Source organism: Manihot esculenta, chromosome 14, assembly GCF_001659605.2.
Source record: "Manihot esculenta cultivar AM560-2 chromosome 14, M.esculenta_v8, whole genome shotgun sequence".
Classification (NCBI taxonomy): Eukaryota; Viridiplantae; Streptophyta; class Magnoliopsida; order Malpighiales; family Euphorbiaceae; genus Manihot; species Manihot esculenta.
In genome coordinates, this window is record NC_035174.2 from 412,038 (window position 1) to 433,965 (window position 21,928).

At 34.5% G+C, this 21,928-nt stretch overlaps 2 protein-coding genes across 4 annotated transcripts; one reads left to right on the forward strand and one right to left on the reverse strand.

The window, feature by feature from the left end:
* Positions 1 to 182: 182 nt before the first annotated feature.
* Positions 183 to 6,313, reverse strand: LOC110599632 (E3 ubiquitin-protein ligase MARCHF8). Of its 3 annotated transcripts, none has more exons than XM_021736106.2 (8): positions 6,064 to 6,313; positions 5,013 to 5,329; positions 4,717 to 4,802; positions 4,334 to 4,489; positions 3,181 to 3,283; positions 2,067 to 2,179; positions 1,048 to 1,170; positions 183 to 428 (listed from the first exon to the last, which is right to left on the reverse strand). In XM_021736106.2, exons 2-7 carry the CDS (start codon positions 5,239 to 5,241, stop codon positions 1,078 to 1,080), a joined length of 780 nt encoding a protein of 259 aa, XP_021591798.1. In that variant the 5' UTR covers positions 5,242 to 5,329; positions 6,064 to 6,313; the 3' UTR covers positions 183 to 428; positions 1,048 to 1,077. The 3 variants fall into 3 exon arrangements, with proteins under 3 accessions (XP_021591798.1, XP_021591799.1, XP_021591800.1); XM_021736107.2 differs by having other exon boundaries at positions 4,334 to 4,480; positions 6,064 to 6,309; XM_021736108.2 differs by lacking the exon at positions 4,334 to 4,489 and having other exon boundaries at positions 6,064 to 6,311.
* A 9,919-nt stretch (positions 6,314 to 16,232) lies between these two features.
* On the forward strand, positions 16,233 to 21,717 carry LOC110631355 (7-dehydrocholesterol reductase). The gene is made up of 13 exons (XM_021779154.2): positions 16,233 to 16,462; positions 17,177 to 17,399; positions 17,562 to 17,617; positions 17,987 to 18,089; positions 18,180 to 18,245; positions 18,810 to 18,923; positions 19,335 to 19,461; positions 19,983 to 20,083; positions 20,522 to 20,647; positions 20,744 to 20,808; positions 21,058 to 21,139; positions 21,216 to 21,298; positions 21,437 to 21,717. Exons 1-13 carry the CDS (start codon positions 16,371 to 16,373, stop codon positions 21,501 to 21,503), a joined length of 1,305 nt encoding a protein of 434 aa, XP_021634846.1. The 5' UTR covers positions 16,233 to 16,370; the 3' UTR covers positions 21,504 to 21,717.
* The last annotated feature ends 211 nt before the right edge of the window (positions 21,718 to 21,928 follow it).

Below are 21,928 nucleotides of genomic sequence, written 5' to 3' on the forward strand. Positions count from 1 at the left end.
ACAGATTTCTTTTCCTCAAATGCGTGTCGGTTGCTACAACTGAATATTGCCCGTAACATCCACATGATTGCATTACCGAGTCGTCATGGTTAATGATTTCTCATATTTTATAAGCTTTATCCTTCGGAGAAGAAAAGGATAAGACGACATTCGTGTTAGTAAATTCTGGAAGAAGAACAAAGGAAAGGGAAAAATGATTCATTTCTTTAAGTACATTACTTGTTCTCACGAACAAGAAGTTATGGACATTTTTCTCTTAAAATTAAACAAATGTTAACAAGCATTTCTCAATGAAAAATTGGTTGCTTAATACACAAGAACGGCGGGGATACGCGTGTAGGAATTCGTAAAGATAAACCATCAGTGTGTAGTTGGAATATATAATTAAAAACCAATCCAGTTACTCGCTCCGAGATGCACAAATGGACCTGGAAAAGAAAAATTAAGAATCAACTCCCACGACGCAAAGATGCAGGCACAACACATCCAAGGAACAAAATGGTAAAGGATGCCAATAATTCATCTAATAAGTTAAACGGTGCAAAACTTGCAACAGCATTCCAAATTTAGCATCAGAAGATCATCTATGACAAGCCAGCCCTTCTTATCATGTTTTATATTTATATGCTACTCCATTTTCACCTAATTTCCCAATACTTCCAAAAGATTATTTTCTTTTTAATAAAAAATTTAATCTCCATTCACTTACAAATACATTTTCTGAGAAACAGACTCACATTAAACATATTTTTTTTTGTAAGACACATTAAACATATTTGAATAACCAAAATTGCGAAAATCAAACTAACAGTGCATACAAGATTAATATGTATGAGAAAGGCCTCAAGCACTAAAAGATGGTTAGTAGCAAGCCAAAAAGGTTCAATTACTGCTTGTGCATTTATTTTTGCGACACTTAAGTAGAGGCAGTCTAAGGAGAGAGGTTGATTAGAAACTTATAAGCCTTCTATCAAGAGAAGAGGAAGAGCTGGCTACAGAGAGAAAGTGTTGCAACATCAAATGTACATTAAAGTTGAAATTACTCACTCAGGTTATAGCAATGCAGAGCATTCCAAATTAATAAAGGCCCAACATTCTCAGCTCCGTGACGTGGCTGGCATCAAGTTCAGGGACAATTTTGCTAGCTTCTCGGTCTTCTACCACATATTCCTGACATTATTACCATACCAAAGTGATGATGTTCAATAAAGAACTAGAACATCTAGAAAATCAATCAGACAAAGAAAAGAAAAGAAAAAAAAAAGAGAGAGAGAGAGAGAGAAGAGAGGGAAGAAAAACTGGACCATCCTTCCATGTCATTTAAGCAACACGAATGTTTCAGGAAGTCTTTTGCTTAAGCTTGATAATAGCCTTCATCTTATTGCAAAATTAATACAAGAGACTCGATAGATATATATATATATATATAGTTTGGAGCTCAGAGAGGAGGTTTGCTCTTCTAAAAGCAGACCTCCTGGGTAAACCCACATAACCACATTAACATGGAGCTACTCCAAATCTTAGAATCCCGAGTATAAATTATTACTCTAAATCACCTTCATTAAAAATTGGAATAATTCTCATTTTTGCTCTTGAATTTTGGGATAAAATTCAATTTTGTTTCAAAATAAGTTTTTTTACCAAATTTGCCTAAAATCTTTAATGTAGGATCAAATTTGCCCATTTTTAACCAAAAAAATTAAAATACTAATTTTTTAACTTTTCAATAATAAATATTAATATTATAAATATTTATTTTTATAATTAAAGATAAAAATTAATTAGTTTATTTATTTTTCTAACTTTAATTATAAAAATAAATATTTTTATATTAAAAATATAAAATTAATATTTTATTATTAAAAATTTTGAAAAATTATTATTTCAATCTTGGTAAAGCAAAAGGGCTAATTTGATCCTAGATCAAAATGTTTGGGTAGAATGGCCAAAAACTTAAGTTTTGATAAAATTGAATACCACTCCAAAATTTGGGGACAAAAATGAGATTTCTTTGATTGGAAATTATTTTACAAACTCCAATACGCTTTAAGAATAGGAAACCAGACCTTTGTTAGTTCTTGTTTGGCAAGAACATGGTAATGGCGTTCATTGATCCTCTGTCCGCATATAATTGCAATGAAAAAACCATAAAGCAAACCCACCAAAACAATAGCTAAAACTGCACAAAAAAAAAGCATAGAATTAGTGGAAATCACAAAGATACCATACAAAATCAATAAACACAATAAAGGTGATGACTTCAAAGCATAAGGAGCAATAACGCCACTCATCCTCAAATTTACAAATACAGATTAGAGCACATCAGAACAGGAGACAGTCACGAATTAGGCTCTTAAAAATCCTGGTAATTGCAGAACAGGAATTTAACAAGTAAAAAGTTCCTGTACTAAAAGACAGGCATGTTCCCAACAACTTCAGGTCAACTCAAGTATCATCCTTCAACCATAAGAATATGCCGTTATTGTATTAACAGGCATATGACTGAACAATTTAAAACTGTATGTGAATTTACCACTACACCCACTTTGTTTAATAATGGACAATACCTTGGGAAAATTATTCAAGTAGCACTTATTTGAAAGAAAGTGAAAAAATATGGACCATATTATGATTTACTAGCTAAATATACAGCTAATTGGAACTATTACTCTCCTGGAAGTCCTCACATGAGTAGAAGGTTAGGAAAAAATATAGGAGAAACAATTGTTAGTGATTTCACCTAAATAAAAGGCCGTGGATTCCCTAGAAAGGAAATGGTGAAATACTAATTTTAGAACTTCTTGAAGATATCCATTATTCACTATAATATAATGCAGTACAAAAAGTTAGTTAAAACTATCCATCTCACCCACTCCACCCCTCCATTCCCCTTTCTCTCTCTATCTAAAAACAAAAGGGAACTACATTCATACATCCAAGTGAATTAACCTGTGTTGGTAAGATCTAAATTGATAACTGATAAGTCAAAGAAACCGAAAATTACTAGACCAAACGGTAAAGAAGAGAAGCTACGGATAGAGTTGAACTTTTATAATGTTATTATGTGTCAAACATGGTAACCCCAACCTTATCCCACATCCTACCCAAATGTTGATCCTACCACAGAGGTAAAGCATGCTGAAGTAACATAAAGTTGATCATTAATAACATTGTGCATACCAGCCATAGTATAAAACCCATAAGGATGTTCTTCATAGCCAAACATTTCTCTGAGCTCCTCCCCATAAAACTTGTAGACAAGCATCCCCAATAATGCGACAATCTGATGATGACATAACTTTAGTAATTCACAAAACAATAATAATAACAAAAGAACTTCGCTCATGGAAACAAAGCATTAACAGAACAAAAATATAGCCTAGCATCCATGGAAACAGCCGCCTATATATTGGTAGATATATGAACATTACATTGTTCTGGATGTTTCAGAGCAATAATTGAACTTCCAATAGATGACAATTCAATAACACTAATATACATGCATTAGCATCTTTATTCTGGGAACTGAATGGCTTCATAAAGAGGTTTCTAAGCACAGACACCCAGAATCCTAAAGAAAATAATTTGAGACGTGCATGATTGTAACTTTCATTATGAGCAGTTAATCTAATATAGATTAGCTGAACCCTTAGTTTCTATATCTTGGCCCAAGTCACAAATAGGGAAATTTACAGTTTCAATAATATCTCTATAATGTAGCAGCGCCTTAAAATTTAGAAATATGACACAGATATTAAAAGCAATGAAAGGCTTCTAAATCCACAAATATTATAGGAAATTTAAGGAATCTAAATATAGAAATAAGGTAAGATTCAGCATTGAACACAAAATAAGGTTAAAATAAGGATTGAGAGACTATGAAAATAATGCCAATGGTACAAAGATAGCAGACTTGAAGAAGTCACGGTTTAAACCTCAGAGATTCACTAGGTTCAACTGGAAGTCTAGGGTCTCAACATTAAAAGAAACTTGCTAAGACATTTAACACGCTACTGCTTGATGTTATTCTGGAAAATAAAATTGCTCAATTTTCATGGAAGCAGCCAACAGCACAAACTCCACTAAACAACAGGATATGCAAATAACTATAAAATATGTGAACTAGATAATACACACATTGAAGCATTGCAAAAAAGTAATGTTGCACCCAACTTAAGGGAGACCAAGTGATGCATGCCAGAACTGGAAGCCATTTTAGTCATAATGGAAAATACTTCAACTAGTTGGGTCCAGAATAATGATAACTTAGCCAAACAATATAATTAAACAACATCAAACTGATCAATTGTCATGAAATAGTCGGTTACTATACCAGCTGAACAACTATAAAAATGAATGCATGGTCCCTGGCAACAAGGAACTGAAATTTCAATCTCAACCACCAGCGGTCAGGTGGGACATTGGCACGTAATACAAACAATGCCCTGCACTCTGTGCAATGAGCAAAAGCAAAGCCCTCCTGCAAATACTATGGAAGTAAATAAGAAGCACTAATCATTGAAAAGTTTCACAATCTATATTTGTCAAACAAAATGAATCTATTATTCAGAAATATGCATAAACTTTTGCACCACCGAACAGAACCACAAAGAGTAGAGGGCTCAGTTTCCCTTAATCTCAATTGAAACAGTACTATTTGAAGCCAATGAGCATTCTGCTAGTCAAGCAAAGGGTTGCCTGTGAAATAATAATCACCTTGGTTGATCTCCAGTTGTCAAGGCACGACCTATGAACATACTTTTGAGTGCCTTTGCAATGGCATGGTGCAATTAGGTCATCTCCTGAAAAAAGTTAGCATGTGCTAACACAATTAGGTTCAGAAACACAAATTAATAGCTACAGATAACCAACATGGGCCACGTCTTGTGGGCTAAAAATTTCGCATAATCCAAAATATCATCTTAATTTGTCTCGCAAAAATCTTGCATGCCAACTGGGACAAGAAAATTTAAGATACAAAAAAGGTACCAAGCAGAATAGGTAGTAAAGACCTCCAGTATCAAGACATATACGACACTGAGGCTGATCTGAATTCACTAGATGGCAAGTTTCATCAATGTGAACACTTTCTAAATCATCACCATGGCAATCCCGTGATATAGATATAATTTCACATGAAGATGATGATTCTTCAGTTCGCTCTGAAGTGGTAGACTGGCATAGGATGGGTTCACTTTCTAAAGTATCTTCCTTGTGACTGTCATTTGATATAAATTGCATGTCGAATAATATTGAATCGGCATCAAACTGTAAACTTCATCGCAAGAAATATATTTCCTACTGCTCATTTCAATAGAAATCAGGCAACCTGCAAAACAAGTGAAAAATAGACAGGTTAAGATAAACAATAAACAGGACACAATATGAGCTTCAACAAATCCTTGCTCATCCATAAATTCTAAATCCAAGCACTAGGCTGGTCACATAACGCTTCAATTGCATATTTCCATTATCCAGAATGAAGTTTGATCTTTTATACTTGAGAGTTTTGACCAATGTCCTCAGTTAGGGTTCTACATATCAAATATTGATGATTTCTACATGACACGCACTTCATAGCACAGATCGTTCATGGATGATTCGAGGGATAGCTAAAAGCAAAGATAAGAAGCTTCTCTACTCATAATTCATAAGCTTGCTTCCTTGTTCTTTATCTAAAATAGGTAACACGTTGAAAGGAAAATGGGGCAATGAGCTTGAGCTATTAATCATTTCCCATATCAAAAAACTTCAATTTTCAAACAACTAAGTGGTTAGATATCGGTAAGGATGCCATTTAATTACATAAAGAGAGCATCTGTTTCCCGTTTTAAGCAGGTCAACTGTTGCTCCATTTTCAGGCATGAAGGAGAAAATTCGAAAAGCACAAATTAGGAAGAGAAAGAAAAACAGAAACAAGCATTTTGCTTAAGCTGCATAATCTATGGCCTAATTGGCAATAAAAAATGGCAAATTATGTAGGTATTTATATATATATAAAAGGAGAAAATCCCAAGCAAAAAAGGAAGAAAAAACTGCAAAAGAAATAATGAAAGGACTGACCTGATGTTTACCAAAATTGAGGATCTTCATGATATTTAAACAATATCTGGATTGGTTGCCAAGGAATTCAGAAACAAATCTGCGAGATTTGAATGGAATTGTAGGGTTTGTAGTCTCTCGTCAATGGCAACCAAAGTGCAAGAGAAGAGAGCGCTAATTGAGAGAAACAGAGACGGGCATCAACGTTGAAAGACCAAAATTGTTTTGATAAAAAAAATAATAATAATACTAATGGCCGACGTTAACAATGAAAGATCGGATATTAACTAACAGCTGTGATGGAGTTACAGGGGCTTTTACATAATCAGGCTAAAAGCACAGGCTGACGTCACCAGAGGGTGTTACGTGTTGTGTTGTTGTTGGACTGTGATATAGATGTGTAGCATCGACGGGAAGAGATGGGCTTTTGTGTAGTAAGGTGGTCCAAAATATCTATGCGATGCATATGCAAGTGCAACAGCCGGGGAGGAACTCTCTCCTAAAACTGTGATAAATTGAATCAATCCACTTCGATTTCTTAATTGTACTTATTAATTTAGCTAAACACCGAATTAACCAAATCGATTTTCTCCCTTAGTATTAAACTACACCGTTTTTGCTTATATATAAGCTAACTAGCATTGCCTTAACAAGTTGGCCAAAGACCATTCAAACATGAACTCCTGGGGAAAGTATTTAATGCTTAACAAACATCGCCAGTAAAATCCTTTCAATGGAGACATGAGAAATGGCTGTGTTTCTCCATCTTAATTGATCTCCTCCGGCACCTCTTCCCATTATATTCAAATACATCCCTGTCAAGGACCTCAAAAGCAATAATATTATATTCAAATATAAAATTACAAGAAATACCCATAGTAGCATAATACATTGGAAGTGCATATGTTCTCGGTTACTCAAGGTCCTGCATCCATATGATGTTTAATGGAGATTTTTTTACGGTTGCAGGTTTAATATTTAAATATAATATTAAATCTGACCGTTATAATTTTATTATATTATCTCAAGATTTTTATAATCGCTTACAATGGCATAAAAAAATCTCAATTTTCTACTTTATTCTATTTTCTCTATGTTATCTACTAGACTATAAATTAGAGATAAATTCTTATTATTCTGATCCTGAAAATTACATCTCAAAAGAACCTGTTTAATCCTAAATGATTACAAAATAATACCTTAAGGACAGTGTCCAACACGACTCAAATTTTATTATTTTTATCTTATTTTTCTAACAATCTTAAGGTTTATTAAACTTTACACAAATGAAACTAAACGTTGTCACTGTTTTTGCTTATGCATTGCTTGCTTCCAATGACATTGTTACTGCCTCTACTATGTTTACTGCCGCTGCGCTTCTTGCTACTATAAATGGTGGGCCTCTTCTGCCTGCTATTTCATATACTAAACTTTTTCCTGACATCTTGAAGATTGAAGATACAAACAAAGGGAATTTAAAGTTGCAAAAGGTAAAGAGCTGGCTACAAGAGCAAACATTGTATAAGAAAAAGTGCACAAATCAAATAACATGTACAAAAATAAGAAATCCGATTACAAATTTAAATTTAATAATTTCACCTTTAAAAAGAAATGACATTGTTTTGTATGTGGTAAGCCGGATCATCATGCACCTCAGTGTAAGAAAAAAGTGATAAATGACAATCCTCCTAAACCAAAAGTAAATTTAGTTGAAGGAAATAATATTATAAACTCTGGTGCATATCTGTACAAATAAAAATATATTTACCTCCTACACTATAGCGGGAGAATGAGAAGAACATGTATTTAGGTGATTCTAGACCGCAAGTGTCCCCGGTATAGAAAAAGTTATTTTCAAACTCATATCTGGCAAGACCTTGACACTTAATAAAGTATTTCATGTACCTAATGTGTGAGCTAATTTAATATCTATAATTCTATTGGAAAAGGCTGGGATTAATGTGTTTTTTGAGTCAGACAAAATTATACCGACTAAAAATGACATTTTTGTTGAAAAAAGTTATTTTAATGAGGAACTCTTTATTCTCAATGTTTCTGCAATAACAAATGGAAATGCATCTTCTTCTGCTTACTTGCTTGATTCTTTTGATTTATGGTATGTTAGATTAGGACATATTAATGTTTCTTATATTAAAAAACATGCAATATCTTAGTATAATATCTGACACTGGTAATACATGTTTAAATAAATATGAGATTTGTGTAAAATCTAAGTCAACAAAAAAATCATGTTCAACTATGCATAGAGAATCTGAACCGCTTAATTTAATACACACAAACTTAGGGGATTTAAAGCAAACTATGACTAGAGGTGGTAAAAAATATTATTTAACTTTTATTGATGACTATTCTAGATATACTAAAGTATATTTGCTTATAAATAAAGATAAAACATTTGATATATTTCGATTATATAAAACTGAAATAGAAAATCAATTAAATAGGAAAATAAAAAGGATTAGATAAGATATAGGTGGAAAATATATCTTATTTAATAACTTTTGTGAAAAATAAGAAATAATTTATGAATTTACTCCACCTTATTCACCTGAATCCAATGGAGTAGCGGAAAGAAAAAAAAGAATATTAAAAGAAATGACGAATGCTTTACTAATAAGTTCCTCCTCACCTAATAACTTTTGGGGGAAGTTGTCATCTATAAAATAGGATACCTATAAGAAAACTGATAAAATACCCTATAAACTTTGAAAATGTTATATACTTAACCTAGTTCTGCTAGTACTATTTGTCGTTGTGTATAAATGAGAGGATGAGATGAAAGTTTTTAATGAGATGATGATATGAAAACTCTTAATAAGAAGATGAGATGAAAACTCTTAATGATATTCATATCCCTTATGGGCGATATATAAATATTGCAGTATACACTATCACCTATATAAAAGTGGAGTGGGGTCGCTTCTATGAGATTGTGGCATAATTTCTAGAGCATTTATAAACTATCAGGTGCGCGCATGATCTATTAGTGCAAAACAACGTTGACAACAATATTTGTGGAGTTTTATGAGATTGATGGGATATTAGCATACAAAAAAAGAGTTTTTGATTCATAAAAATAAAAGTTTTACCGATTACTCTATATGTTAAATCTTATTAATCTAGGTCTGGTTCACAGTCGAAAAGACACCATATTTGAAACATATATACTAAATTTTTAAATCCAGCAATGAAAATTTTTTTGAAATATGTGGGGATTGTTGTAAAATTACTTTAGATTTCAAAAGATTTTATAGTCGTTGAAGATTTTATGGTCGTTAAAGATTTTATTTATGAGATTTGTTGGCGGTTGTAGGTTTGATATTTAAATCTATGACCGTTATGATTTTATTATCTCAAGATTTTTATAACCGCTTACAACGACCATTTTTTCCACTATAAATAGCCATCATTTTTGTAAAGAGATGTAATCCCATTTTTCTATTTTATTATATGTTCTATATATTCTTTGCTGAGTTATAAATTAGAGATAAATTTTTATTGTTCTGATCCTGAAAATTACCTTAAAAGAACCTGTTTAATTTTAGGGGATTATAAAATAAATTTTTAAAAACAGTGTTTAATGCGTCTCAAATTTTATTATTTTTATTATATTATAAGATTAAATTCAAAATAGCGGAGAAAGGATGAGAGAAAGTGAAGAAGAGGTATTTTTATCATATTATACGATTAAATTCAAAATAGCAGAGAAAGGATGAGAGAAAGTGAAGAAGAGGTGACCTAGAGACCATCATGGCTTTATGGTACTAGCTCCAAGTAGCATTTGTTGGTTCCATTTTGCTGGTTTAGAATTGGATAAAAGAGTGCAGAGTTGAGCAACCCAAAAAATTGAAAGAAAGACTTGGTGAAGAAGCTTGGCTCTTCCAAAAAAAAAAAAAAAAGAAATCATCAAATAATCGTCCACGAGCAAAGTAGGTGGCCATGGTCAAGCCGTTGTGACCAGCTTTGATGTGCGTCCTAATAAATATCATATTGCTTTCTTTCCACCACTCCAGCCACCATCACCATCACCATCACCTTTTGCTACCCATCGTCACTGCTGCGGCCACTAATACTTCTGCCACAATCTACCTGATTTCATCAATTCTTTTATTTAAGGGAAAGATAATGTAGAGTGAAGTAATCATAGGAAAAGAAAGAGTAAAGTGATAGTTTTTGAAATTTAAAATATTTGTTCATGAAAGAATTTTTAATTTTAATGGAATAAAAATATAATAATTTAAGTTTTAAAAATAAAAATATTGATTTATTAATTATATTAAAATTTAAAAATTAAAATATAATTTATTCAAAATAAAATCAGACCTATTACCATTTAAAATTTAATTTTGTCCTATCAGCTCCTTATTGTGTCACTATACCCTCTTGTTTTGTGAGAAGGTGTATTTAACTTGTTACGAGCTAAGTTAATGCTCCCGAGCATGCTTTGATAAAAATAATTTTAATCTAAATTTGCTGATTTGGAAGTCATGCGCACTTTGAGATGCTCTGTTTATTCAAAATCACGAATGATGATATGAGATTCAGAAAGTAGGGTTTTATAGGGGTTTTGTGAACTTAGAAAAAGCTTAGCCCTAGAGCAGAGTATTTCCTCCCTTTTATCCTCTTTCTTCCCCCTCACGCGAGATGACATCTCCGCTATAGGACCACCTACCCCTTAGTACAGGTCCGTACGTACGGATAACCCTAGGACCCTCCTTGTGTCAGGCAAGCATTTAATTCCCTTCGGCGCGTGAGTGGACAGGGCTGCGAAATGACTGGACCCGCAGTCTTTTCTTCTTGTGACCGGGTTTGAGGGAAAAGGACCGGAACCTAGGAAAGGGCTGGCTTTAAGGCTGAAATGGGCCGGGCCGATCTGATTGAGTGACTTAAATAGGAGTCCGATCAGGTGGATGAACGGGTTGGGCCTGGCTTATTCGGGGGCTTAGGAGCCTCCTGATTGTGAGCTGCTACTATCGGCCCGGCCTCATAATGGGATGGAGAAATCCAGCGGTCATCAAATACCCATTTACCTTCTCATCAGTTATTGCCCGACTGATGAGGGGGTAAATATCGAGAATCATTATGACCGCGCCATCTAAATACAATTTGCCTCAGAACACCCTTTCACCTTATCGTCATATCGATTTCCAAATTTTCTCCGTCTTCTCCCAGTTCCTGCTTTCCTCGGTCATTCGTGCACACTGCTATCTGCGTTCCCCTATCTTTATATTCACGGTACGTTTCTTCTTTTACCAGGGATAGCTCTAATCTCTCGGATGTCGTCAACCTAGAGTTTAGCATCACCCCGTCTAACATCTGAAACTTCATTCCCAAGAAATACCTGGATATCCCTTTTTTTTACGTTAGTGCCCCTTGCCGGAAGGGGAGAATCGTTCTCCTCGATCCTCATCCTTCTGGTTTAATCGACCCTCAAAAAGATGTGAACTTGATTTTGTTTTCCTTCGAATATGTTTGTCTGAGCTGGGGGTTCACACTCACGGCGCGTCTGTTCATCGCCTTCTTCAGGGGGGTCAAGACGAGCAAAAAATCTTATTACTTTGTCCCTCGTGGAGGCCCATTTTAATCTTGCTTTTGTGATTTTCACCGAGAAGTCTTCTGACTTGCCCCGATTTTGGATTTTTTGCAGCTTCTGAAATGAAAATGGATCAGATTAAGCCCTCTAAGAATTTCGTGCTCTCCTGGTAAAACATGAGTACTGCCTCGGGCGCCTTCCTAGCGGGGGATCGAGGGGGGAGACTTCCCAACAAGTGGCCGAAGTAAGATCGTCCAAGTCGTCTTTCCGGCCTCCTTCCTCTGCTCATGCCCGAGCTCCGAAGTCGGGCCCTCGAGATGCTAAATCTTCAAGGTCGTCAAGCTGCAGCAAGTCGGGCTCGGCCACTCAAGCTGTTCAAGCCCCTGGGTCTCCACGGACTTCGAGATCGAGCGAGAACTCCGGGTTGACGGGGAAGAAGTCTGCCTTGCCCTCTGGTGATGCTCTCAGAGGGGGACTCGAGACCTCCATAGCTGAGGTGAAGGTCCTTGCAAGCGAGACTAAGATTGCGCCTATGGGGAATGTTCAGGGGGCTCCAGTCGAGGGTGTTCAGGTTACAGAGGAGAGGGAGTCCGGTTCTGCAGATGGCGGGAGTGTAGCGGAGGAGGTTGGGGGCAAGCATCCTGCCCCTACCGAAGTGCCTGCCCCGGTTCCCATTCCAAAGGAGTCCCAGGCTTCTAGGAGACCGGCTCCTGTCCTCCCTCCTCTTGAGAAGAAAAAGGACGCTCCCGTGGTGTCTCTGATGTCTGCTCCTGACTCAATTACAGGGAATAACATGATTTCTGAAGTTTATCATGGAATACAAGATGCGGCTCACACATGTAATATAAAGCAGATCATGGTAGATTCGTGTCAGGATTTCCTTGCTGGGAATGGTGAAGATGATCAGTTTGCTGTTGATTTTGATGTAGAGCGCTTGTGCTATGAGAAACAGAGATCTACTGCACTCAGTCAAGCTTCCGTTGATGCTTTCCGATATGTGTTCCGTGATATTCAAAGTTTAGCTTACAAATATGCAAGTAGGGACAATGCATTGATGGCTATGTTTAAACCCGGAAGCAGGGTAATTTGCTAAAATTAGTCCAACATAGTATGTGTGTAGGTTTGCAACATTTACTTATTCCATTGCCCTTCAGAATGCTTTACCGGCTTTCTTGTGCTGCTTTAAGTAAGCAAAAGGGTGACAACGCTACTGAATTTGCCAAGTGTCATATCCCATCTGTTGTCGTTGAAGGTTCTCTTTTATCCGGCTTGAATCTCCTTTTGAGGGTACTGGGAGATCTGAGCCAGAGAGTGCTGGGTCTTCCACAATCAGTAATGTAGATAGTATAAATGCAGATTATGTAGATGATAACGCCCCTAGGCATGTAAGTCCTTTAAGGACGGTCTTCCTTCTATTCCGCGTAGGTGATGAGAATAGGCTGTAATATACTTTTCTTTTAATGAAAATTTATTTCTGTCTCTTACTTCATGTTCATACCTGAGTTATTTCATGTCTTGTGTTTACGCTTGAATTATTTTTGCCTTTGTCTGTTTTTTAATACTCTACCGAGCTATCTAAACTATTACAAGCACAATTTGTTCAAATTTTTTCAGAATGAAATACTCAAACTATTCCCCGTAATTCATAAGGAATTGAGCACACAGTCCCTTACCGCTTGCTTTTAAGCTAACCAGGGCTGAAGACTTAGCCCAAGACTTGGCTTCTGGCTTGTAAATTTCTTCAATTTCACAGGGGCCTTCTCACCTGTAGGCTTTTTCCGAGCTGGATTTACTGTAAGGATAAGATTCTGAGCTGTGCTCCTTTACGGGTTTTGACTCCATTAGGTCCTCAGCCTGAGCTCGGTTTTTAACAGTTGACCAGTCGTCCTCAATTTTCTTTTCATTACTTCATGCATATGATCTCAGGCGTATAGCCTTTGTATAATCAAAGTAAAATGGATTATGTACCTTTTAAGGGGATAAACAGGGCTGGCCTTCTTAGTTTTAGTTCTGTTCCGACAGGATTTGAGGTTGAGGCCTTATCTTCTCACGCCATTGGACTTTTTCTTAGCTTATAGGAGGTGTGTTTTCTTCAGTTTGATTTTTGAGCTTTCTGAGCTCGGCTTTCTTTTGCTTGGTTTTCTGAGTTCGTGTTTTTAGGTCGACACTTTTGGCCCATTGTCGTCTTTCGTCTGATGATTCAGTTCTCGGGTATGCCTCGACTGGGTCCTTTGCTGCTTAGATCTTTCTCTAGGCTAGTCGAGCTGGTTTAGTGTCATCAGTTAATTTTGGGGGTCGGCGTCTTAATAGCTTGTAATCCGAGTTTGGATTTAGACTTTTTATTTCTGCCTTAGTATCTTTTTGAGGTCGACACGGCACTTTGCCTCCCTTGGCTGTGAGATAAGAGCCTCTTTCTCTTAGGTCCCGAGCTCCTGTGGGAGGTCAGGATCTGGTCTTTCATTGGTGATTATGGGCCCATTACTGTGTTTTCATGAGTTGTTTTTGTATGTTGTTTTCATTGTGGTTAGTCATCGTGGATCTCAGTGGGTATTGTAATAGAGGAACTCTGGCGATGAAAAGATCTCCTTCGCTTTCCTACAGACGGCGCCAACAGGGCTGCGAAATGACTGGACCCGCAGTTTTTTCTTCTTGTGACCGGATTTGAGGGAAAAGGACCGGAATCTAGGAACGGGCTGGCTTTAAGGCTGAAATGGACCGGGCCGGTCTGATTGAGTGACTTAAATAGGAGTCCGATCAGGTGGATGAACGGATTTGGTCTAACTTATTCGAGGGCTTAGGAGCCTCCTGATTGTGAGCTGCTACTATCGACCCGGCCTCATAATGGGATGGAGAAATCCAGCGGTCATCAACGAATAATCGTCTATCACTTCAAGTTATGTTTTTATACTGAATATGTAATCTATTTCTCCTTTTAAATTTATTTTTTTCCCTTGCATTGAGAGTTATGATTTTTCTCAAACTTTACAATCCAGGGTAGTTACAGGCACAGAGAGAGCTGCATTTTGAAACAGATAAAACATGGGGCTTTTTGCTTTTTCAAGTGAAAAAAAAAAAAAATTCTCAGATTCTGGTGCAATAAAAAGTATTTCTCAAATCAAGGTGAATTTTAACTCTACCGCACTTTTACAGTGTGGTAGAGCTTACCGCACTTTTGAAGTGCGGTAAGAGAGAATAATTGAAAAAAAAAATTTAAATACATTACCGCACTTTTGAAGTGCGGTAATGCATGAGTGCGGCTCTGCCGCACTCAATCAATTTAAAAATATAAATTTAATTTTTATTTAATTAATTTTATTTATTTAATTATATATTAAATTTATAAAATATAATTATATTAATATATTAATATAGTATTCACATACTTAATCTGATAGTATATATATTTAAGTAAATTTAATTATGTATATGTACTCTTCAATTTTCAATATTCAATTTAAAGAAAATATATTAATTAATACCAATGATATATATATAATTTATTTTATTAATCATATTTATCAATGTAGAAAATATAAAAAATTAAATAAAAAAATACATCTAAATATTTAGAAACAGTAATGTAATAAAAATAAGTTAATATATATACAAATAATAAGATCAAAAAATAATATTAAATATGAACAAACATCCTCTCTCGTATTATATAAATTATTTTTTTTATTTATAAAATATTTTGACATGAAAAAATATAAAATAAAATAAATTTTAATTTTTTATAATTTTATAATTTATAAATATTTATAAATTAACTGTAATAAAAATAATAAAATAAAGTAATAAATATAAAAAATATAATATTTTATTATAAATTAATTAAAATAATTAATATTTATAATAATATTAATATAATTTTTATAATTATATTTTATAAATTTAATATATAATTAAATAAATAAAATTAATTAAATAAAAATTAAATTTATATTTTTCAATTGATTGAATGCGGCAGAGCCGCACTCATGCATTACCGCACGTCACACGTGCGGTAATGTATTTAAATATTTTTTTTTAATTATTTTCTTTTACCGCACTTCAAAAGTGCGGTAAACTTTACCGCATTTAAAAGTGCAATAGAGTTAAAATACACCTTGATTGGAAAAATACTTTTTATCGCACCAGGATTTGAGATTTTTTTTTTTTTTTCACTTGGAAAAGTAAAAAGCCCTAAAACATGTCACATGTAACTTGATTGGGATAATATGAGGATATATATTTTTTTATCTATAGATATTTGGTAGTAGGGGAGAAAAAATAAATTTTAATTATTAAAAATTTTTTATATATTTTTAACACTTAATAAATAAAATTAACAGTACTATTATTTATTAAAATATGAGAGATATTTTAACATTATTTTCAAAACCAAAAGGGGGTTTTTCTGTACTGAGAAGGGTAAACATAATTTTCTTAAAAAAGAAACAGCTCGGTCCATTTTTGTTTTAATGGCACTCATTAACGCGTCCTGAATCCGAACCGGTGACCAATAGAAACGAACCAGGGTCATTGCCGCCCGGAAACCAAGATATTTTCTTTTTCCTTTTTTATTTTTTGTTTAGAAGATTTTTTTTCTTTTTCCTTTTTCTTTCAAAAGGGAACTTTTTTTTTTTTTTGTTATTTTCAAAATAATAGTCATAGATCAAGACTTTAGTCACGCTTATTTGGTTCTTCCAAGTCAAGCTAATCAAGCAAATCCCCCTTCTAATAGGAACTCAGTTCACAGAGCAGTTCCAACTTGGCTCGTGACTTTGAGAGAATGGCAGAATCCAATACTGTACATTCGCCGATGCTTACTTACGCGTCGATGCTTGCACTTCTGTCTTTCTGCCCTCCCTTTGTTATTTTGCTGTAAGATCTCTTCCCTTCCAACTCAAATCTCATTTCAAGTTTCTCTTTCTTTGTAGCCCAACTTCTTCGCTTATAGGAAAATGGACATCGCGCCCGTGAATAAGCCTTTCATATATGCAAAACTGGATGTGGGTGTTCAGATCTTGATAAATCTCACGATTCATTTTTCTTGGGGTGTTTATTGAATGCTAAAATCATTCACCCTAAATCTTTAAAAGATCTCGGGATTTATATGTCTCCTTGTTCTTAGTTTCCTTTGTTTTATTCACTCTGGATTCAAATTCTTTTATTCATATTTGTTATTCTATTCATGTTCGTATGTGTGCATGTGCGCTAATATATTGAGGATGCTGTTCCAATGAAACAGATGAAGCCACAATACAATGTTGTGTTTGATATTATGAATTGAAACTGTATTTTCAGAAAAAGTTCAAAGATTAAATAACGGATGAAGACATTCAATTGAAGACCTGTCTCAGATACATATTGACAGGATTCGGGGCTAATTATTGGAAATATTGATGCGTCATTCCCTAAAGTGGCTTGAAAGATAGCAAGCACTGTGCTCCATTGGCAGTGATATTAATGGTTGACATATATGTTTTGTGTACTATTTTGGAACATGCAGTGTCTTTTGATTGGTAATGATTTTTTGCAATTCTTTGAAGTAAATTTCAAAATTAGGATTTTTATTTGTTTCTTTTGCTAATGTAGATGGTACACAATGGTTCATGCTGATGGCTCTGTTTCCCAAACATGGGATTACTTGAAGCAACATGGTTTGCAGGGATTTATAAACATATGGCCAAGACCCACTGCTTTAGCATGGAAAATAATTGCCTGTTATGCGGCATTTGAGGCTGCACTTCAGCTTCTTTTGCCTGGAAAGACGGTTGAGGGTCCAATTTCTCCTCAAGGGAACCGACCAATTTACAAGGTTACTTGATGTTATTTTATAATAGTGCTTAGTGATTTTGTCCCATTGTTTAATCATAATTGCCAAAGATTGGAAGGACAATTTATCTATTTTTTTTTCTTCATATTCTCTACGTTTAAGATATGATTCAATTCACAAGCTTACATTTCATAATTGTTGCAGGCAAATGGTGTGGCAGCATATCTAGTAACTCTACTTACCTATCTAAGCCTTTGGTGGTGAGAACTTTTTTCACTATACCAGTTGTATTTAAACACTGTAATATATTTACTGCCATTTTCTTTTAGTTCTTGCAATTAACTTTTGCTGTACCTAAATTTCTGGAAACCAAAAAGCAAGGATGTACTACAGCTAATTATTGGTATTGCATATCACTTATTGTGCCTAATAATTGGCCCACTAGAGCTAGGGCTTGGGAAAAATTGACATGTCACGTGCTTCAAGATTTTTCCCAAAGGAAATATTTTAGGAACTAGGTAGTGATTAGGATATTACCAAGCAAATCTTGACATATAATTGCTGAGTGACATATATAGACAAATATTACCTCTCTTTTGAGTTAATTCTTTTATGTTTATATTCTGCAGGTTTGGGATATTCAACCCCTCAATCGTTTATGATCATTTGGGAGAAATATTTTCAGCTCTGATTTTTGGAAGCTTCTTATTCTGTGTTTTCTTATACATAAAAGTAGGAAATTTCTTGTAGGCAACTTATTCTTGGTTTACATAATAACATAATAGTATTTGAATACCTTATGTAAATATTTTGTGTCCTAAGGGTCATCTGGCACCATCATCAACTGATTCTGGTTCGTGTGGAAACATAATAATGGATTTCTATTGGGTGAGTTTAGAACTTCAGCTCTCTTCTTTACACTTATATATTTATTGATACATGTAGATGAGTCGCCATTTATGACAAACATTTCCAAAAAATTCTTTCTGTAATGATTCAGTTTATCACCATGGTCCTTTTTGTTTTTGTTTTCTTGTATCTTACATGCGGATACTGTTTTCATCAATGCCGTCTCATTTTAAGAAACTGAAACATTTTAACCAAGTATTTTGCGCACAAGACAAAACGCAGTCACACATGCCAAAACATAATCCAAAAAATTGTGGTAAAGACTACAAGTTTCAAGAATGAGATATCTGCAAAAGCAGACATGAACATTCTCTCTCCAGCCTCAAAAAAAAAAAAAGTGTAAGACGAAAGTTGTCAATAGAGATTTCCATGAGACAACAAAACAATGAACTATAAATGCTTCCAGAGACTATAGGTAAAGCATGAGGGATGGACATTGGAAAAGTGTCACCATTATCTTTGTGTTGAGGCTGCATTCTTATTTTACCAATAATTGAGTTCTAGGTCGTCTGGGCCTTGCTGTTATGTATCTTTTTGTTGTAGGGTATGGAGCTATATCCTCGAATTGGGAAGAACTTTGACATCAAAGTTTTCACAAACTGTAGATTTGGTATGATGGGATGGGCAGTTCTGGCATTGACCTACTGCATTAAGCAGGTAGATGTCCTTTTATAAAAATTTTAATTGCTTTTAATTTTAATGTTTGTATATGTAGTGTTTAAACGGTTTGTCACATCCCTCAGTAATGATGTTGGAAGCTATTGTATGCAGGGTTGTTTATCTGATCATTGGATTCTAGAGGCTTTTTTTTTTCATGTATTCATGTAATGATAAAAAGTATCTAGGATTGGCATTACTTATCCCTTTATGCATTGATGAATCTAAAATTCTTTACTGTTAAAATTCCTTATACACCTTCAAAAATGGTACTTTGTTAGGTCATTTTGGCCTTAATCCTTTGATATGATAATGCATAAAATAATTATTCTGAATTTTCTTATTAGATGTTCATGGTATAATACATTAATGTACTTTGTCTTTTAATATTCAGTTTTCTGTATTTTCCAGTATGAGCAGAATGGCAAAGTAGCTGATTCCATGCTTGTAAATACGATATTGATGTTGGTGTATGTTACAAAGTTTTTTTGGTGGGAAGCTGGGTACTGGAACACAATGGATATTGCGCATGATCGAGGTTCACCTATGTTCCACCCTTTTTTTTTTATTACAGGCTTGCTGTTTCCGGTTTTCTGTTGGTGCATTAATTGGATAGCAATAGCATCAATGTATCCTAGAATGACAAGGAGAACTTAATAATAAGCCTGTATGTTTAATGATTTTCTTCAGGAGGATAGGGAAATGAAATTTAGAGAGTTATATTGCATCTTTGTTCTAATTTATAAAGAACTTCTCCATAACTGCCTTGAAGTTTAGCATTTTGTAAATCTTCAAGTTTCCTGTGGATATGATAATCAACTTGCAAACATTTTGGAGTTCCAAGATTTTTTTTGTCATACAGTTTTTTTATTGTTGCATTTATATTTTTGTCAATAAACATTTTAACTTGAAGTAATGTCCTCGCTGCTCTCTGTGGTGCCTAAACTATATTTCTTGCATCTCATGGCTTGTTTATAAGAGCATTATTTCATAAATGTCTTATTCCCACTTTTGGTGGCACTGCTGCTTAATTTGTGGTTTATTTTTTGGCTTTGGCAGCTGGATTTTATATTTGTTGGGGATGTCTGGTATGGGTACCATCTCTGTATACTTCTCCTGGCATGTACTTGGTCAACCATCCTGTAAACCTTGGAACTCAGGTAAAGTTTTTCTCTCTCTTGTTTAGCTTCCAATTATTAGATTGAACTGGGGTGAAATCTGATGGTTGGGAACCTGTGGTGTTCATGTGAAGTTGAATTTGAAAATATGATAGTTAAAATATTTTTCCTTAGTTTGAAACTATAGGAGATGAATGATTGAAATATAAATAAATTTATGTCATCAACAATCAGAAGTGAATTTGCTTCATTTCTTTGTGGCAAAAAAGTATGTGCCATAATTTTTTGGATTTTTTTATTAGAACAAATCAAAACCATCCATTATATTGTAAGTTAAGTGCTATGCTAGCGCTAGGGCATAATTCAAATCTAGTGGATGAGTATATCACCTTTTTTTGGGTTCTTTAAGAATATTCTCATCTTAAATTCTGTTATTCTGCAGACATACTTGATTCTGACCACCTTAATTATATTTTCCAGCTTGCAATTTACATATTAGTGGCAGGCATTCTCTGCATATATATCAACTATGATTGTGACAGACAAAGGCAAGTATTTCGCAGAACAAATGGCAAATGTTTGGTTTGGGGAAAGGCTCCGTCAAAGGTGAGTTCATTTCCTTGCTTTGTTATACCTTTCCAATTGCAAACATAATTTTTAACCATAACAAGCGGACATTGTCTAATATGATATTTTTAACAGATTGTAGCCTCATACACTACATCATCTGGGGAAACAAAGAACAGCCTTCTTTTAACCTCTGGATGGTAACTATTTACTTTTTTTTCCTCTTGTGTGTGTATGAGTATGACGATTGTTGGGTTGGGGGGCCTCAGTTATATGAATTCATGAATCTTGTGAAATTCAGCAACATCTCGTTGTGTTGTATCCATGAATATAGTGGAACATGGTTGGCCTCTTCAGTTTTCATGCTGTAATCCTTTTGAATACAACATTCCAAGTTTAAGCTGGGTTTCTCGACTGATAGCAATGATAATCTTGATATGTACTTGTAGGTGGGGCTTAGCTCGTCATTTCCATTATGTTCCTGAAATATTAGCTGCTTTTTTCTGGACTGTCCCAGCTCTTTTTAATCATGTAAGCATTTGTACCTGGGCGATAATTTCACTATGTGTAGCCTATAGTTTGCCTGAATGTTAATTTTGTGTTGCAGTTTCTACCCTACTTCTATGTGATATTTCTTACAATCCTTCTCTTTGATCGAGCTAAGAGAGATGATGATCGATGTCGCTCCAAGTAAGTGCTACTTCACCCTGAATCAAGACTATGATAACACATCTCCAATAGATTTTAAGAAATTCAAGTAACAAGGATGTTCCAATTGGATTATATATTGAAGATGATATGAAATTAATGAGAAAATGTTTGGTTCAGGTATGGGAAGTACTGGAAGTTGTACTGTGAGAAGGTTCCCTATCGAATCATTCCTGGAATCTACTGAGGTGCAAAGGGCATTAAACCTGCTCAGTCAGGTCAGGTCAGGGTGTGTGCCTGATGGGTATTAAGCAATTTAACTGCCTTGTTTGTTGTAAGTTGACATTAGGGATGTTTCAGATTATTGTTGTATAACAACTATGTTTACTGTTGAGTTTAATCTCATGCTTGTTGTCCCGTGTTTTCTGCGAGTAACAAAGGATGCGGAGATCTTAAACTTTTTCTTTTCTTTTTTATTGAGAAGCGAAGATTGTTACTTATTAACACAGGGAATTGAAAGAGATGAGAAAAAGTTTAACTCCATTTCTCTAAATTCTGATATTAAGGATTAGAGAAAAGTTAAAAAGAAAAATAAAGAAATTACATTTTCAAAGTTTATAACTGGACTTGCGAGATTATAATAATCTTTTACCATATTCTTTTTTCTAAGAG